Consider the following 19,626-nt stretch of genomic DNA (forward strand, 5'->3'; position numbering starts at 1 on the left):
TGAAAGCCAGCAATGCATATGAGCAGCCATGGGCTCCACATATAACCAAAGAAAGAGAAAGTAGATAGAAAGACGGAGGGAAGCAAAACATATATATTTTTAATATTTTTCTTTTTGAAGAATTCTTTTAATACATTAATATTCAATCTTTTTTTTGAATTTTTTTCCTTTTATTTTATTTGACAATAAAAAAAATATTATAACAAGATAGAAAAAATGTTCAAAGAAAAGTTAGAAAAAGAGTGGCCTCGTTCATTTCACCGATTCGAGTTTTCAGTTCTAGATTTTTACAGTAAAAAACTCTCAGAAAATGTCACATCTAACCTTTTTTGCTACAATAAAAAACTCTAAAAAAATATCACATCTCAACTCGAATTGAAAACTCGAATCCGCAAAATAAACGATGCCATAAAGATTCACTCGTTAAGTAGAGTTGCGTCCTCTGTCAAGATCCAGTAATTTTACTTTGGATGTGTGGGACGGGGGAGATTGGAAGATAAAAAAAAAATAATAGAAAAATATGTTGAAAGTGAGCGTGAGTGCTTACATCTCCTTGATGATGTCTGAATCCCTTATATTTATAACTAATGAGGCTCTATAGTTATTTTCCGTTTCCTTAGGTGATTTAGCCTTCAATGCGTGATCCTTGCTTTCTTTTTGGGTGATATCCGACCACCATTTGCAGATTCACCTTCCCGTTGACCTATCAAACATGGTTAGTTGTCTATTATGAGTTGATTCTAGAGCGGCTATTGAGGATTTAGTTTTCTTATGTGGAAGACAATCAAATTCACTCGATAAACGCGTTGTTTGCGACCTAAGTTAGCCGTTAACCTTTTTCTCCTTGATTTCTCTAGTTTTACTGGTTGATTCCTTTCTTTTCATATATTAACATTCGATTTTTTAATAAAAAAAATATTCAGTTTCTTTAAAGTAAAATATACAAATTTTTTTCTTTGATTCATAATAATAATAATAATAACAACAATTTATATATAATAGAATAAGAAAAGATATTTGTTAGTGTTACGGAGTACACGAGCCATTAAGAAAAGATACGTAATAAATTTTCTTTATATGATTATTTTTTAATAATAATAGTACAATGATAATGATCATGATGTTTTGTTATTTGCTCGGAACTCCTCGCTTTAACATTATTTTGTATTTTTTTAAGCGCATTATAAGTTAGGTCAAATAGTTCTTTTTCCTCCTCCATCAAAGTGCCTTTCTTCATCTCCTTTTTTATTTATATTTATATTTTTTTGTTCTTTCCAATTTCCAAATTCCATCCACAAGAGAAAAAGGTGGAAATTAAAAAAATCTCTTTTTATAAGCTTGATTTGATAACATATAATCTATTGGGGCACTTTCTATCCTTAGACTTATTGAACACGCTATGAAAAACTTTATTATTATTATTATTATTATTATTATTATTATTATTATTATTATTGTTTGTGTGAGAGAAATTAAAACACAATTAAAAGATATCCTTCCAAATGAAAATAAAATAGAATGAGAGAAATCTTCCTTACATTGATTGATTGTGTTTTTCTTCCTTATTGCTTGAAAAATTCATTTTCAAGATAACAATTTTTGTCAATCAAAAATTTTCAAATAGCAAAACATCAATTATGCTGATCCTTTGGCTTTGACATTACGTCCATGTGGACAAATCTATGACTTATGGGTTTCAATTCCAAACCGCCACCACTTCCACTTTGGTTTTCAGGGCTCAAAACAACGGCAAATCAATGCCATGAAAGTGCTTTTCCAATCCTCATCTTTTTTCTTATATTATCTCCGTTTCACATTAGTACATGTATTTCTTGGGGTGTGAATTTTATTTGCTCTTTCATTGGATTATTTCATATACACATTTTTTTTGGTTTTATTCGGAGATTCAAATCTTGATAACTCAGTATAAAAGATCTAATCGATGAATGGGTTGTGCGGCGCGTTAGTTAGATTAGACCCTTCTTTGCCATAGGTGAACATGACAATTTTAGTTATAAACAATAAGAACTCGTTCATTTTATTGATTTAAATTTTTAATTTTAATTTTATTACAGTTAAAAATTCTTATAAAAAATCATATTTAATTTTTTTATTACAGTTAAAAATTCTCACGTAAAGTCACATTTTAACTCGACTTAAAAATTTAAATTGATAAATTAAACGGGAGGGATCTAAATATGAAGAGGGATGACACTTTATTGCTTTTCCATTTTTTTTTTATATACAAATTTGTTGTTTTATTTATGTGTCAGCGAATTGGTAAATATCTCCCTCTCTTTTTATTGGTTCAACTCCAACGATATTTTTATCTTGCGTGTCGATTGAGTATTATTTTGCATGGGCAACACCTAATACCTAATAACAAACAATCCCAACAAAAATGTGTTTTTTCCTGTGCCGTTGGAGCGCATAGGTGTCCATTTACTAGGAAAAGCGAGGACAGGTGTCAAACAACAAAACATAGCAAGTGACAAGTGCCAAAACATTTGTGGAATATCTCAAATCTTGAAACAATTTTCTGGCTGTTAAAGAAGAAGATATTTTCACAACCTTAGCACATTTTGGGTCAAAAGTCAACATTTTGATTTTGAGGTAAAAGGGCAGGACTTGGGAGAAAGTCGTCATGGCTGCCAAAGACATTTGCCTTTTTTCTTCATACACACGTGAGTGTATATATAGGTATATATAACATATATGTACGGTATTGAATTCAATCCCAAAATGTATTATCTTAAAAAGTTTGCAAGAAAATTGAGGAAATAAAAAGTGTGTAATTTGATTTCAATGGCTTCTTTTTTATATCTAATCCAAATGTCCAAATGGGCAATATTTAAGTCCACCGACCAGATTTATATTTCTTGTGCCTTGGCGACGGTATAAGGTAAGACCCTTTCTAATATTTATATGTAATTTTGTGAATTTTATAATGACTTTGACGCCCCATGGTCAATGATAAAAGCCATCTATGACAATATAAAATAATTTAAGCAAAATAATAATTTTAACGATATCAACAACATTAAGTTGCGCTCATTTCACCGATTCGAGTTTAAAATTCGAGTTTTGCTACAGTAAAAAGCTCTCGGAAACAGTCATTTCTAATTTTTTTACTACAATAAAAACTCTCACATAAAGTCACTTCTCAACTCAAATTAAAAAACTCAAATAGTGAACTAAACGGGCTTTTAATAAATCAAATAATACAACAAGTCCTCAAACAAAGCAGCACACAGTTTAAATTTGAGCAAGAAAGCAGAATCCAAAAGCTAAACTCAATTGGCCTTTGTTTTTTTTTTTTTTTTTTTTTTTAAAAAATAATGTGCTAGGTTACAGAAACACCTTATCAAATTGCATTGTTTTATTTGGGAAAGAAATTAGCGAAATTTAGTAAAAATATAACAGTATAGAACCATGCAATACCAATAGAGTATTTTTTTTTAAGCTTTGTAAGAAATTCTCTTACTTTAGTTTATTTCTTTTTTTATTAATTAATATCCTTAAAAGAGATGTTTTAGCGTTTAGAAGACCAAGTTAACTTTTGTTTATATAAAGGAAAATATGTTTTCTTAAATTTTGGATGACTCTGAATGTCTTACCACAATAAAGATAAAGTTCTCCCATGTTATATTCCCTTTTCACTCTGATTAATAAGAAAAAAAATAAAGAAAGAAAGAGTTTACACTTATTAAAGAAATTGTCAGCTTTGCAAAGGGGAAAAACAAACATGCATAAAAAATTTGGTAGCCACTTCTATTGTCATACAATGAAATCAAATTGATACTCAAATCTCTCTTTCTCTACTTAAAAAATAAAACAAAACAAAAAAAACAAAGGAAGAAAGAAAAAAAAAAAAAAAAAAAAAAAGAAAAAAAATTTTTTTTTATAAAAAAAAAAAAAAAAAAAAAAAAAAAACGTTGGTGCTTTTAGTTGGAATGAGGACAGAACATTTGTGTCTTATTGCTATAATGGCTCAAGTGCTCTATATTTATGTGTCTATAGGGCTTGTTCTTTTGATGAAAAACTCAAAAAATGTAACTTGAGTTATAATTTTATTCGAATTCATGTTCTTTTAAGTTTAAACTCGAGTTTAAGTTTCCCCTTCAACTCGAGTTCAGAAACTCGAACTCAAATTAATGAACAGTATTTTTTCTATTCTTAAAAATGCTATAACTTTTTCGTTTTAATTCTGATTGAGATGATTTTTTTTCTATGCGTTGACAACGAAAAGACGAATAAAACCCGACCCATATACCCTATTAAAATTTTTCATCAGCATTGAGTTTTTATTAAAATACTATCTAAATACAAATTCAAGTTTTAACTTACTCAAACACAAACTCAAAAAGATTCTTATCTCAAACCATAACTCAAATGTACACAATCAAACACAAACTCAAGTTACAGCTCAAATTCAACTCAAGAATTATACCCAAGTTAAACTTTAAAAGAACAAGCCCTATATTTTTGGCTCTATTTTTGTTTTCTTCATGTTGAAGAAATAGCAGTTTCTGTTTGTTGAACCAAAGCATGAGAGATAGAGAGCCAAAAAAGAAGGAAAAAGAAAAAGAGAAAAAAAAAAGTAAAGACAAAGTCAATTTGTCATTGTCAAAGTTCACAATTAAGAAGATGGTATGCCCAAAAGTTGCCCCAATTCGTTGCCTTACATTTCAACATCATTTAGGCACTTGTTAAGGAGACTATGGACAAGAAGTATTGATAGACTTAGGCAATTATGAAGGAATGCAAAAGCTAATTCATCTCTTTCAAAAAAGCCTCCAAAGAGTGACACTTTTGTATAAAAAATGTTGATGTGCAATCTGTGATTAGATTAGACCGGTGGTGGCACAGTGGAGGAGAGATCGGTGACAAGGAGAAGAGCGGATTGTGACGGGTTTTGGGGCATTGGAATGAAGGCTGGGAAATGCTAGGGTTTAGAACCTTTTCATGTGGTATTAGATTCCTAGATTATGAAAACCATCTTATTGGGTGAGTTTTGGATTATAATGGACTTAACTTTCAAGTTCAAAAAGACCAATAATTGTACTAAGCACGAAAATCTTTCAATTCTCATTCTCATCCGACAAGATATTTTTAAATTTGCATCAGAAAGATTACAATCAAATGGGTAATTGTCAAGAGAGGGGGGAAAAAAAAGAGGTGCTATGTTCAAAAGCCAATAAACTATAAAGCTTCAACATGTAAGCCTTATATGTAGTGAAAGCAATAGTGTGTAGAGTGAAAAATGATTAAGCATATAGATTGAAAGTGTGGACGATGAAAAATAAAAACGGTGACTCACGTGTCATGTCTGCCATGACGATAAACACTAAGAAGTTCCTTTTTATGGATAAAAAATTTAAATGCATTTCATATGAGAGAAAACCTAAAGATCACACCTGAGAAAATATGCTCATAATATATGGTCATTGAATGATGTATTGCAAATGAGAATATAAGAACCATTCATTTCATGTTTGATTTCAACTTTTTTTTTTTAAATTAACAGAATACCCCCCTCACATAATGGTTGAATTTGACATGTTAGACCTTAAAAACAAAAATTGTAGTTCCATAATAAATATTGGCTAAGGCTTATCTTTTAAGAATTTTTATTCTATCCATTTGCTTCTTGCTTGTAGAAGTTTTCTTAAAAAAAGAAAAAGTAGAAGAGAGATTCTGTTCCTCCTCTATGTTGAATTAGTGATCGTCATGGCTAGTCCAACAAATTGAATCTGTCTAATTGATCCAATAACAAAATGGTAGCATAATCCCATGGCTAAAAAGAATTAGCCCATGGACATAATTAAATGATTTTACCAAGTTAGAATCATATTAAATTAACAAAAAGAAGACGTAATTCGACCAAGCTTAATAAAAATCTAACAATTTAAAGTTGTAATTATTAAATTAACAAAAAAATCAAAATTTATTTAAATTTATACCATATTAGGTAAAGATCATTAACCATTCTAAGCATATTTGTTTGACCGTATTAGAGTACCGTATTGTATAGTAATACAATAATACAATGTTTAGTGTGACCATCGTATTATATAAATTAGTATGAATGGTAAATTAGTACGGTCTATGTCGTATTATTGAATACGGCTTATTTTTGACGTATTCTATTATATTATTTTATTATAAATCAATGAATCATGCCAGGAATGGGTATGACTAGAAGTCGGGGTTGGGTTAACATAGGATCATGCCGGAGCTTATAATTGTTGAAAAATTTAGGGTGCACAATGCAAATTTTATATTTATTATAAATTATATTTTAACCCCAAAACTTTTATAAAATTACCTTTTGACCCCAAAACTTTTATAAAATTACACTGACCCTAAAATTTTCATAAAATTTTATTTTGACACCAAAGCTTTTGAAAATTATATTTTGACTCCAAAATTTTTAAAAATTTGCATTTTGACCTCAAATTATTAAAATTTTACATTTTGATCTCTTATACAATACATCATGATACCGTATTGTATTATGATAATACAACATAATATAATACACTTTATTCAATACAATATAAGCTACTAAACATGACTTTTGTGTCCAACTATAATGCCCCATGTATTGCCTATTTGCCTATCATATTTGTACTAAGCCAAACAAGGCATAAGGTTGCTTGCTCACAAGGATTTGAGTCCGTTCCAACTCTCAATACAATGCTCGGGATGGATAAACCATGTACTTTGTAAACGATTCTTATGTGATGTGGGACTTTTTTTAATAAGAAAAAATTTCATTGGTGTCATTCCATTCTATTCTTCCCATCCCATTTTCACCGGGAGAGAAAAGAAAAGAAAAAAAATATTTTATGAATATGTTTTATTCTAAACCTTTAGAGTTGGTTTAATACTAATAAGGGCGCCAAATTGCGAGTGCTATCGTATAATAAAATAAGATAAAGGCTGCACATGAAGCTGTGGGACTTGAGCTAGTGGCATGATACAAATCGTTCGCTGTTCTTCTTCACCAATTCTTTTTTATCGGCTTCCGTTCATCATTTAAATCTAACAGTCTTCCTTGGCGCGGCAAGCACTTTAGGATGTATGATTACTACGAATTAGGGCTACAAGGACGAAACAAGCATTGAATTGTAGGAGACATAGGGCCACCCCTACCGCCTTCTGTCATGTACTATTATATGATTTTCAAAGACAAAATATGAGCTTTCTACGGTTACCGTAGTACATGTTCTTAAACATAGGTATGTTCATTTAATAGCTCAAGTTATAACTTGAGTTATGATTTAAGTTGTGCATGTGAGAGAAAAATATTATAACAAAAAAGTTAAATATGAATTTTTAAGAAAGAAAACACTGTAACAATAAAATTTAAATTGTGACTTGAGTTGTGAATGAACAAAGAATAAATTTGATTAAAATCACATCAAAAAAAGACGTATGCAAAATTCACATATCTTAATATAAATTTAGGCATCATTCATTTTACTGATTTGAGCTTTTAATTCGAGTTGAAATATGACTTTATATAAAAGTTTTAAACTGTAATAGAAAAAGTTAAATGTGTCTTTTTGTGAGAATTTTTAACTGTAATAAAACTGAAATTAAAAATTTAATTGATAAAATGAACGAAATCTTAATAATTCAAATCAAAGATTTTCGCCCCGGTGGGTATCTTTTCATATCCTACTATAAACATCTCAAAAAGAAAGGGGAAGAAATGCAAAGGAAAAGCCGAATGGGGATGGAATTGGAGAGGGTATAGATGAAAATATTTTTGATAATCATGGACATTATCATAAACATCCGCACCTTCTAGAAATTGCATAAAACAACCCCTGCCTCCCCTTTCCTTCGCCGTGTTTTCTCGGCGCACTTCCGTTTTCCATTGACAATTTTCCCAGGAACCAAACAAGCCCACAAACAAGGAAAAAAGGGGAAAACCAGAGAACAGAATATCCGATTCTTTGTACGATTATGGAAATCTAACTAAGCTAATGTCTCTGCATGCTTCTCTTCTCGGCCGATTCCAATCTCTCCGAAGATCGTAATCCGATTTCCTGTCCAATTCGAACTGCAATTTCCACATGAAGAAGAAATTCTTAGAATTGGATCTCGTCTACTCCAAATCTCACCATAGAAATCCCAAATTCTGGATATTCGAACCCTAATTTTGCAGAATCTCTCCTCCACCGCCATGGAACTGCCTCAATTGAGCTTGGCCGCCGCGGTGCCGCCTTTCGCCGCCGGAAACGGAAGGAATCTCTCTCCTCCGCCGTCTCCCGATGGCGGCGAAGATTACGCCGCGTGGTACGGCAACATCCAGTACCTGCTTAACATATCGGCGATCGGCGCGTTCTTCTGCGTGTTCATCTTCGTCTTCGTGAAGCTCCGGAGCGACCACAACCGCATGCCCGGCCCCTCCGCTCTCGCCGCGAAGCTCCTCGCCGTCTGGCACGCCACCGGCCGGGAGATCGCGCGCCACTGCGGCGCCGACGCCGCGCAGTTCCTCTTGATCGAGGGCGGAAGCTGCGGGTTGCTCCTCTCCATAGCTGTCCTTTCGATACTGGTGATGCTTCCGCTCAATCTCTACGCGGGGAAAGCTCTGCTGAGCGATGAATTCTCGAAGACGACGATAATCCACATCGATAAAGGTTCGGCTTTGCTCTGGATTCATTTTCTTTTCGTTGTGGTTGTTGTTATTATGGTGCATTTTGGAATTTCCGCCATTGAAGAACGGTCGAAGATTACTAGATTTAGAGATGGAAATGGGAATTTGAGTGATCCGACCGCGGATTCCACCTCCATTTTTACCGTAATGGTGCAGGGGATACCGAAAACCTTAGGCTCTGATAGGACTTTGTTGCAAGAGTATTTTCAGCATAAGTATCCTGGCAAGGTCTTTAGGGTTATTTTGCCAATGGATTTATGCGCATTGGACGATTTAGCCGCAGAATTGGTAAGGGTTAGGGATGAAATTACATGGTTAGTGGCTAGAATGGACTCTCGGCTTTTGCCAGAAGAAGTTGAACATGGAAATGGAAGGGGTTGTTTGGATAGTTTGCGGGGTCGAGTTCGTCATCTATGGAAGAAAGTGCAAAATTTCTGGGATCGGATAATGGCTAGCTTAGGTTACACCGACGAAGAGAGGCTAAGAAAATTGCAGGAATTGAGAGCTGAATTGGAGACGGAACTGGCAGCTTACAAAGAAGGGTGCGCATTGGGTGCTGGAGTTGCATTCGTGGTGTTTAAGGACGTGTACACTACGAATAAAGCAGTACAAGACTTTCGGAATGACAGGAAGAGAAGGATAGGGAAATTCTTCTCTCTTGTGGAATTGCGTTTGCAGAGGAACCAATGGAAAGTTGAGAGGGCGCCTTTGGCGACTGACATTTACTGGAATCACTTGGGATCATCGAAGATGTCTCTGAGATTACGGAGGGTGATAGTAAACACGTGCCTGCTGTTGATGCTTCTGTTCTTTAGCTCTCCTCTCGCCGTTATCAGTGCGGTGAAGAGTGCTGGTCGGATTATCAATGCTGAAGCTATGGACAACGCCCAGTTGTGGTTAGTTTGGGTGCAAAGCTCGAGTTGGCTTGGAAGCCTTATCTTTCAGTTCCTGCCAAATGTGATGGTATTTGTGAGCATGTATATAGTGATTCCTTCGGCTCTTTCCTATCTATCCAAGTTTGAAAGACATCTTACGGTGTCTGGGGAGCAAAGAGCCGCGCTTTTGAAGATGGTTTGTTTCTTCCTGGTGAATCTAATTCTCCTTAGGGGCCTAGTCGAGTCGTCGTTGGAGAGCACCATCCTGCGAATGGGTCGGTGCTATTTGGATGGAGAAGATTGCAAGAGGATTGAACAATACATGAGTGGCTCTTTCTTGTCAAGGTCGTGCCTCTCGTCTCTCGCATTTCTGATCACAAGTACTTTCTTGGGGATATCTTACGATTTATTGGCTCCAGTACCTTGGATTAAGAGGAAGCTTCAGAAGTTTCGGAAGAACGACATGCTTCAACTTGTCCCGGAACAAACAGAAGAGTACCAACTTGAAAATCAGGAAACAGATGGTCTGCAGAGACCCTTGGTGGCTGACAGCAGCTATGATTCTCCTAGGCTGGATGAAATGGATTCTCAGGGCCAAGATCTTTCCGTATATCCAATCAACAGAACCTCAACCGCCCCAAAGCAGACATTCGATTTTGCGCAATACTACGCATTCAATTTGACAATATTTGCCCTGACATTGATATATTCCTCGTTTGCTCCGCTTGTGGTTCCGGTTGGTGCAGTTTACTTCGGGTACAGATACGTGGTCGATAAGTACAACTTTCTGTTTGTCTATAGAGTCCAAGGCTTTCCCGCCGGGAATGACGGGAAGTTGATGGATACCGTGTTGTGCATCATGCGGTTTTGTGTCGATCTGTTCCTGGTTTCGATGCTCTTGTTCTTTTCGGTTCAAGGAGATTCAACGAAGCTGCAAGCTATATTTACACTTGGATTGCTAGTAATGTACAAGCTTTTGCCTTCTCATAATGATGGTTTTCAGCCAGCTCTTTTGGGTGGCATGCAAACTGTTGACAGCATCGTGGATGGGCCTCTTGATTATGAGATCTTTTCACAGCCTAAGTTTGACTGGGATGTATATTATTCATGATTTATGCTTACTCTCCTCAATGGCCTTATTTATCCCAAAACGAGAGAGAGAGAGAGAGAGAGAGAGAAATTCTTTTACTGATGTCTATATTTAGTTGCATTACTTCTCTATGAAGTTTTATGCCCTCTTTACTCTTATTTTTCTTACTCTACTTTCTCCTTTATTTGGATTCTACAGAATTTTCTGTCATTATTATATGGCCATGTTAATTAATTGCCAAATGGATTAAGGATTAACAATGTCTGCAATCACATTTTGCTGATATGCTTCACACGTCGAGCATAATAAGTCTAGGACAGTGCTAGGGGTAAATGGTACTCCGCGGTCTGCAACATGCGATCCACATATGGGCCCATTGCTTACTTTTTATTAGTTGTAGTGACGGGCCCGCTGTTTATGGTTTTTTTTTTTTTTTTTTTTTTTTTTTTTTTTTTTAAAAAAAAAATTTTATAAAAACTAAAAAAAATAAATTGTGGTTGAAAAAAGGATTGTGGTTAAACCTAAAGAGATAAAAAAAACACAAGTAGTCAAATTAGCAGGCCTATAATCACTCTTGGCCAGGCAAATGTTACCTCTCTATCTCTCTCTCACACACTTGAACATGGTCTGCATTTTTAATGTGATTCCACTTGTTACTGATTCTCTCACTCTCATCTCCTCTCTCTCTCTCTCTCTCTCTCTCTCTCTCTCTCTCTCATCTTAAACATGTGGTTTTTGAGATCAAAAGAAAATAATAATAATTGTTATTATAATTATTATAAACGTCTGGTTTGTCCTTATGATAACTAACCTATTTGAACCAAGACTGCATAAATAGCAGAAGTTGAAATCCTTAGTGGCAACAAGCCCTTACTTGTACTCATAACACAAACTCGGGCAAAAAAGATTATGCATCATTTAGCAGTGAAGAACAATCTTTTAGACTCCGAATCAGAATCAAACAAGCTCATCTTCGGCAGCAATGATCATCGTCCTCTTTGTCCGAAGCCTCGGCGACTCGGACCATCCATTCCCGAATTCCTCAAGCCTCTTCAGTGTTTCAATCACAGGTCTTAGCATCTCTATAAAGTTCTTTTTTTCTTCTTTTTTTTTTTTTCAAAATTGCTTGATAGTTTACTGGGAAAAAAAAATTACTGACGTTGACCATCAGATTTTTATCAAAGTGTTACATTCACGTACATTTTCAGTCATGTTATGATATTGACATGATCTTAAAATTCAAAACTTCACTTCTGGTTTTTAATCCCATAAATTATCTTTGTACTTTTTTTTTTCACTCTAGCAAAGAGTTTTTTTTTTTTTTTTTTTTTCTCTGAACTCATTATCTGAATTTCTCTCGAACAGCCAAGGAAACACCGATTTAAGAAGCAGAATCTTGAATATGATCATCGACAAGGTTTGGATTTCCAATTCTCATGTACAATCAAAATCTAGGATTATTGTGTAGAAAATGATGTGATTGTTGATGATTCTTCTTAGTGCAGAACGTTGAGGGAAGGGAATGCGTATGTTTACCGACGTGTTACTCCGGTTCGCCGCCGGGAAGGACTGGTAATCCGCTGGTTCACGACGTTCAATTTGCTCAGTTCCAGATGGAGCTTGATCTCTCAACATTGATGCCAAGCAAGCTTCTCCGATGAGTTTTTATTATTTATTATTTTCATTATTTGTTTTTTAATGTTTTGGTCCTGAGACGCCTTGAGAAACGACATCGTAGCGTGTTGAAATTTTGAAGTAATTTTGTAGAGTTTTTTTTCTTTTCTTTTATTTTTTATTTTTTTATTTTCTGTAGATTTGGTAGGAGTAAAAGCCTGTGATATGTATATGTTTTGACATTAATTAATGGAGTCAAATTGTCCTGTAATTATCTACCGCAACTCGAATTATTCCACTAATTAGAGTGATTATACGTGTTTTCCAATATAACTACTAATTAAGTTATGTTGGATGAAGAATGTTCTGAAAGCCATTTTTGATTAATTGAGATAGGTTCTATAACACGTGTTTTTTTTTTTTTTTTTTTTTTTTTGGTTTTTTTTAAAAAATAGCTTAAAGCCAAAAATTTTTTCTTTATCCAGAACTTTTTTTTTTTTTTTTTTTTTTTTTTTTTTTGTTGTTGTTGTCTCTTTCCTACGTACAACTCTGATTTACAATGAACTTTATCTAACGACACACCGTTTATCACAAACGACACCTTTATTTTATCACAAACGTCGTTTATATCGTAATATATGACTGCAATTTGTTCCCCTGAACGTCACAATCTAACACATTCCCATGCATTTTAAGTGCCCGTTTAGTTCGTTAATTCGGGTTTTTAATTCGAGTTAAGATATGAATGTGAGAGCTTTTTACTGTAGTAAAAAGTTAGATGTGATTATTTCTGAGAGCTTTTTACTGTAGCAAAACTCGAATTCTAAACTTAAATCGGTGAAATGAACGGGGCCTAAATTTTCTTTTATACTTTTCCTAATAATTCTTGGAATTACAAACAGAGAAATTGTACGATAAAGGATTAAAAAAAAACTAATGGTAGAGCTATATTTTAAAACGTTAGGCTGTGCAACGTTAGACTTATGATGGTTTCTCTTAACTCTGAAATTACATATTTACGTTGATTCAGGCCTTTTATGTTTCATTGATGAATTTGGGATTTCAGATGAGGAAGAGCAAACTGTTATTAACTTATTTCCGTACAGTGTTGGAGTTTTGGGCCGGCGGGCCTACCCGAAGTATGAATTTTTTGGGTTTGGCGGGCAGGCCCAAAGGCCGGCCCGTTTAACTTTATTTTTCAGGCTCAGGCTCAAGCTGCCCGAAAATGAACAATTCGCCGGAGCCCGCCGCCATGATATTGCCATCAACCGCCGTCCGCCAGTATTTTTTTATATTTTTTCACTCAGGCCCGAACGCCCTGAATTGCCTGAAGCCCGAGCTCGACCAACGGATATATTTTTGACCGTTGGTGCCCGACTCGACCCGAAGCCCGAACTGGCCGAATCCAACGGCTATTTTTTTACCGTTGCCCGATTTTTCGGCCCGAACCCGACCCGCCAAGACAAAAAATTACCGTTGGATCCGAATTTGGGGGGAAAATTCAATTTTTTAACCTAAAAATTTTCCTATAAATACCCCTATCACCGACACATTTTTCTCACCCAAACTCTCTCAATCCCTCTCAATTTCTCTCAATCTCTCTCAATTTCTCTTAATCTCTCTCTATCTCTCTTACAATTTTTCTTAAAACTATCACAATATCCTAAAACTCTATCTCTCAAATCGCTCTTATTTTTTATAATGGATTCTTTTTGTTATAGTGGTATTCCTATTAATGCCCAACACAACGTGGAAGAAGGGCAATTTCCCACTAATGAATTTATTATGTAGGAATTTGATAATCCGAGCATTGGTGGACGTACTGGAGGTCGTGGTCACAATGGTGGTGGGCATGGAGAAGCGGCGAGGGCAAGTGCTACTACGTCTGCAATTGTTGCAACCTCCAAGAGGAAATGCAAGCGTACCTCAACAGTCTCGGATCACTTCGACACAATTAAGGAGATCGACAATGAAGGTAATACTAAACATATAGCTAAGTGTAAATATTATTTATCTAAATTATAAGGTGATACTATTCACGGCACAACACACTTGAGAAAACACTCCAAAAAGTGTTTTCAAAAGCTTAGCCAGTTCAGCGGAGCTAAACTCCGCCGACCACAATTATGTTTTGATCGCGTAACCGGTGGTCTAACCACTTGAAAATACAATCCATAAGTACATCGTACGGAAGTTGCGCGAATGATAACTGCATTAGATCAACCACTTAATTTTGTAGAGCATCCTAATTGGCAACGATATATTAAAGTTGTACATAATCCTAATGCACAGTTCACTTCAAAAACTACTCTTAGTGTTAAAATTATTTAAAAAAGAAAAAGAAGCATTAATAAACCTTTTACACTCGACTAGCGGTTGCGTTACGTTAACTGCATATATTTGGTCTGCCGCTGCCGATAAAGATTATTTAGCTGTAACCGGACATTACTTTAAAGGATTCGATTTAGATAAGAGAATATTAGGTTTTAAATGTGTTTTTGATATATAGTAAATATGAGAATAAGTTTAGAAACATAAACTCTAGAGTACAGGAACCGCAATAAGAAGATGAAAACTCGCATTCATTTTTTAATGTTTTCGAGTTGAAGAAGAAGAAGAAGACGACTCAAACAGAAGCTGGGAGTGGATCTTCATCAATAGGTGGCAGCGGCGGTGGCGACTTTAACAAGCTTATGGCGTACCTTAGTGAGAGCTTAATAGTCGACGATACTAGAGAATCGTTTGACTTAGTTCAATGGTGGAGCGCGCGATCATTAACTTGGCCAATCCTAACTCAATTAGCAATGGATATTTTTTCGATCACAGTCTCCACTGTTTCATTTGAACAAGCTTTCAATACGACCAGACGAATACTTGAGGCATGCCGAAACGCATTGCAAAGGGACATTGTTGAAGCGTTGGTCTGCATTAAGGATTAAGATTGTACCGATCAATGTATACAAGATACAATTTCACCGGCAAGTCAAGAATGAATCGATGAATTTATTAGATTAACATTATTTTTTTAAATAGATCAAATCAAACTCAAAATTATTTTTTTCAATGGTCACAGACGACCCGTATAAAATTTCAGCGCTATCTCCGTATGAGTCGTTGAGCACAACCCAAAAAAAAAAAAGAACACAAAAAACCGCCATTTGTAACTTCCTTAACGGTCGCATACAAAACAAAGTGGGACCCACAAGAAGCCAAAAACGGAAAGTTTACACACTGAGAGTCAGATAGCTCTAAACAGTGAAAAAAGACTCGCTTTTTACAGTCCAAGATCTAATAATAAGATTCTCCATTTCCCAATGCCAAGAAGATTTCAGCTCCCAATCAATAATCGCCATTCTTCGTCCCTTCTTCCTCTTCTTCTTGCATGAAACACAAAAACGTCGTCGTCTCACCATCTTCTACCTCCTGAAAGAAAGAAAAACGTCGTCGTTTCAGTCTTCTTCTTCTCCTTCTTCTTCGTTCTGAAAGAAAGAAATTAGAAGCAAAAAAAAAAGGCCGTCGTTTCAGTCGTCTCTCCTCTTGATCTAGGGATTAGGAAGGAAAAGAAAAAAAACCAGAATGATCATTCTTCTCCGCCGCAAAAACGACATCGTTTCATCCTTTTTCTCCCTCTTCTTCTTCTCCGTCCTGATCTGCGGCGGCGGCTGCCCTGGCCGCATCTTCAGCTTCCGCATCTTCAGCTTCCAGATGCACCACCGCTTCTCCGACCCCGTCAAGCGGTGGTCCTCCGCCGCCGCCGACGTCCCGGAGAAGGGCAGCTTCGAGTACTACGCTCACTTGGCCGACCGCGACCGCCTCCTCCGCGGCCGGAAGCTCTCCGAACTCGGGAACTCCCCTCTCGCTTTCTCCGATGGAAACTCCACCGTCCGGATCACCTCCTTGGGATTGTGCGTTTTCTCTGCCCTTTTTCTTGATTCAATTTTTAGGGTTCTTGAATAATTAATCTAGGGATTGATAGTTTCTTTGAATCATTTTTAGTCTGCATTATACGACGGTGAAGTTGGGAACTCCGGGGACGACGTTCATGGTGGCGTTGGATACTGGAAGCGACCTCTTTTGGGTGCCCTGTGACTGCTCCCGATGCGCCCCTACTGATGCCACTTCTTATGCGCCGGTAAATTCTGTCTTTTTCTTTTTTTTTTCCTATCAATTTTCAAACTTTTTGGTTTCAATATTAATATTTGTAATTGTTCTTTTTTCTTTGTATCATTTGTATGTAGAACTTGTGAATGGATGTTGATATTTTGGTGTTTTCCCAATTGAGTAGGTAATTAGTGACTAGTGATTAATCTCTTATTACTAATATTAAGTAGGCATTTAATTTGAGTACAAAATTCCTACCATTAGTTGGAATTTGAAAAGAGAAAAAAAAATGCTAAGTGGGTAATGGGTTTTCTTTTATTTTTTCTGGTTTATGTTGTGGCTAGGATTCGAATATTAGATTTTGTGAAGTATATCTAATTTACCCATTGTTGGTCATAGAATGTTATTATACAAAACGTGCCGTGTCTATAAAACAATTAAGGATTAAAAAGTGTTAATTTCAAAAGGCATTGATGGTTATTAGGCATATATGCATGATTTTGATGGATCCATCTTTAATTCGTTTTATTGTGTGCCAGGATTTTCAGCTTAGCATGTATGACCCTAAGGGGTCATCAACAAGCAAAAAGGTCACTTGCAATGACAGTTTGTGTGTGCACCGTAGCCGATGCCTTGGAACTTTCAGCAGTTGCCCTTACATGGTATCTTATGTCTCAGCTGAAACTTCTACATCTGGGATATTGATAGAGGATGTCCTGCATTTGAAAAAGGAAGATAAGCATGAGGAACTTGTTGAGGCATACGTCACTTTTGGGTGAGTTCTGTTATCATCATTTAGTTTAATAACCAATATAAACATCAATTTCTTACATTTGTAGATAATGTAACATGAATTATGCAGTTGTGGACAGGTCCAAAGTGGTTCATTCCTTGATGTTGCAGCTCCTAATGGTTTGTTTGGGCTTGGGATGGAGAAGATATCAGTGCCTAGCATTTTATCCAAAGAAGGCTTTATTGCAAATTCTTTCTCCATGTGTTTTGGACAAGATGGAATTGGGAGAATCAGTTTCGGTGACAAGGGCAGTCCTGATCAAGACGAGACCCCATTCAATCTGAACCCATCACAGTAAGTGGTAATTTCTCCTGTACTTGATGCTGATAGTTACTGAAGCTGGAATTGTATCTTTGCATATTCTATACTGAAATCACGTCTCTTGCAGTCCAACTTATAACATCACTGTTACTCAAATTCGAGTGGGGACAAGCCTATTTGATGCAGATTTCTCAGCCCTGTTTGATTCAGGGACCTCTTTCACATATCTGGTTGAGCCAATCTATACAAGGCTTTCAGAAAGCGTAAGCACTTGAACAATGAAATGTGCCTCACCCCTGACTTAAAGGTTCATCATATTTTATTCTCACACATCTGCTGAAACTAAATTTATTTAATTTATGTTCTGTTGCAGTTCCATTCACAGGTTCAGGATTCACGACGTCCAACTGACTCAAGGATTCCATTTGAATATTGTTATGATATGAGGTCGGTTATTGTTTCTCATTCATATTTCCTTTTAGTTTCTACCTCCGAATCTAAGACTTTTTCTTGACAATGGGCAGTCCCGAAGCGAATTCCAGTTTGATTCCTAGCCTGAGCTTAACTATGAAAGGTGGATGTCAATTTGCTGTCTATGACCCCATTATTGTAATCTCCACACAGGTAAGTTTCTTTTTCCGTTATTCTGTTTTATTAAATAACCTGCAACATCTTCTTCTAAGTATGAATCTTACTAATGATTTGCAGAACGAAATTGTATATTGCCTGGCAGTTGTGAAGAGTGCAGAACTGAATATAATTGGACGTAAGTTTGTGTTGGTCAATCAGTCCTAATTTAAACGTTCCATAATAAAACATTGATTTGATGGTGTATTGGTGTTAATTCATGGGAAACAATCTCAAAATTTTATTTTTATGTAAAAATGGATTAAAATTTGTTCTAAGACTCTTATTGTTCTATTCCACCCATGTTTAGAAAAGAGTTGAGGTACACGCCAAATTAGGCCTTAACACTGATGAAGTTAATTTGCTTTCTTGTCTCGCAACATATCAATGTTTCACGGATCATTTACAAAGTTATTTCACCTTATTCTTCAATCTTTCTACAGAAAACTTTATGACTGGCTACCGAGTGGTGTTTGATCGAGAGAAACTCGTCTTAGGCTGGAAGAAATCTGATTGTAGGTGCCATGCACTTTTCAATTTGCACATGATGTTTTGCTATGTTTTTCTCTAATAAACTTCTTACTGTACGACTAAACTTTCCCTCATGCAGGTTATGACATTGAAGATTACAATAATTTCCCAGCAAAACCCAATTCTACCACTGTGCCTCCTGCTGTTGCTGCTGGACTAGGTAACACTTCCGTGCCAAAATCCAAAAAAGAGATGAGGAATAATCAGAACTCAAGGGGTTCCTCATCTTATCACTGCCATAGCATTCCAATGACTTGCTTCAGATTTCTCATCATTTTTTCTCTATTACGTTTTACATGGTCATGATTTTGTAGACCGCTCTTAGCCCCAGTAGGTTTTATATTTTAGGTTATATCTCTGTCCGATTATATTTCCACTTCATACCATGCTTGTGAAAATCTGGGATGACCTCTGCACCTTAGCGCATCGTCGATCCCTTTGGCGGGGCCACATACACGATACATGATACACCCAAAAACAAATAGTACCTGTTATGTTCCTTCCCTCTCTTCCTCCGCCGGGACATCTTCATCTAGCATAGGAATCACTACACTAGTGTTGTATATTATATTTTAAGAGATGGAACATCTTCTATTCTTTTAGCAGACAATAATGCTACACATGTTGTTAATAGCCTTTTACTCAATGACAAAAAGAATTTTTCCTCTTATGACACGCTCTTAGATCAGGAGTTTACAGAATTTAAACCTTTTTTGCTTCACTCATCTTAAATAGAGTCCATCTTTATTGGTGATTAATAAAAAGGAATGAAAAGAAAAAAAAAATTTGAAGTCAACACAGTGATTGGCTGTGAAATATCGGCATCTGTCTGTTGGAAATCTCCATCACTTATTAATGCCTGTTTAAAGCTGTTGGTGGGAAGAACCTAGTGGGATCACCCAATATTAAGATTTAGCCCTGAAGTCAGTCTTCTAGAAAACAAAGAAAAGGTATAGATGTTTAGTCCTTAGCAAGAAAAGGAAGAAATAAAAAATATATTAAAAAAAAAAAAGTAGTTGGTTATGTATTTAATAGATACTTGATTAAGTCCTTGCATTTTCTA

The 19,626-nt window shown here is 35.7% G+C and overlaps 2 protein-coding genes across 2 annotated transcripts; both read left to right on the forward strand.

Annotated features, from left to right (window-relative positions):
• The first annotated feature begins 7,852 nt into the window (after positions 1-7,852).
• On the forward strand, positions 7,853-10,878 carry LOC21409271 (CSC1-like protein At4g35870). Its single transcript, XM_010114992.2, has one exon. The coding sequence runs from the start codon at positions 8,198-8,200 to the stop codon at positions 10,655-10,657; it is 2,460 nt and encodes an 819-aa protein (XP_010113294.1). The 5' UTR covers positions 7,853-8,197; the 3' UTR covers positions 10,658-10,878.
• Positions 10,879-15,571: 4,693 nt separating this feature from the next.
• LOC21409273 (aspartyl protease family protein 1) lies at positions 15,572-19,249 on the forward strand. Its single transcript, XM_024177031.1, has 10 exons — positions 15,572-16,155; positions 16,247-16,382; positions 16,891-17,126; positions 17,214-17,438; positions 17,533-17,668; positions 17,779-17,852; positions 17,930-18,029; positions 18,114-18,171; positions 18,476-18,547; positions 18,643-19,249. The coding sequence occupies exons 1-10, from the start codon at positions 15,827-15,829 to the stop codon at positions 18,867-18,869; spliced, it is 1,593 nt and encodes a 530-aa protein (XP_024032799.1). The 5' UTR covers positions 15,572-15,826; the 3' UTR covers positions 18,870-19,249.
• The last annotated feature ends 377 nt before the right edge of the window (positions 19,250-19,626 follow it).

This window comes from Morus notabilis, unplaced genomic scaffold (assembly GCF_000414095.1).
Source record: "Morus notabilis unplaced genomic scaffold, ASM41409v2 Scaffold384, whole genome shotgun sequence".
NCBI lineage: Eukaryota > Viridiplantae > Streptophyta > Magnoliopsida > Rosales > Moraceae > Morus > Morus notabilis.

Coding starts and splice junctions, on each gene's coding strand:
- LOC21409271 (XM_010114992.2), top strand. CDS start 8,198: ATGGAACTGCCTCAATTGAGCTTGGCCGCCGCGGTGCCGCCTTTCGCC.
- LOC21409273 (XM_024177031.1), top strand. CDS start 15,827: ATGATCATTCTTCTCCGCCGCAAAAACGACATCGTTTCATCCTTTTTC. Junction 17,439..17,532: donor TTCAATCTGAACCCATCACA/GTAAGTGGTAAT, acceptor CGTCTCTTGCAG/TCCAACTTATAACATCACTG. Junction 18,030..18,113: donor TTATTGTAATCTCCACACAG/GTAAGTTTCTTT, acceptor AATGATTTGCAG/AACGAAATTGTATATTGCCT.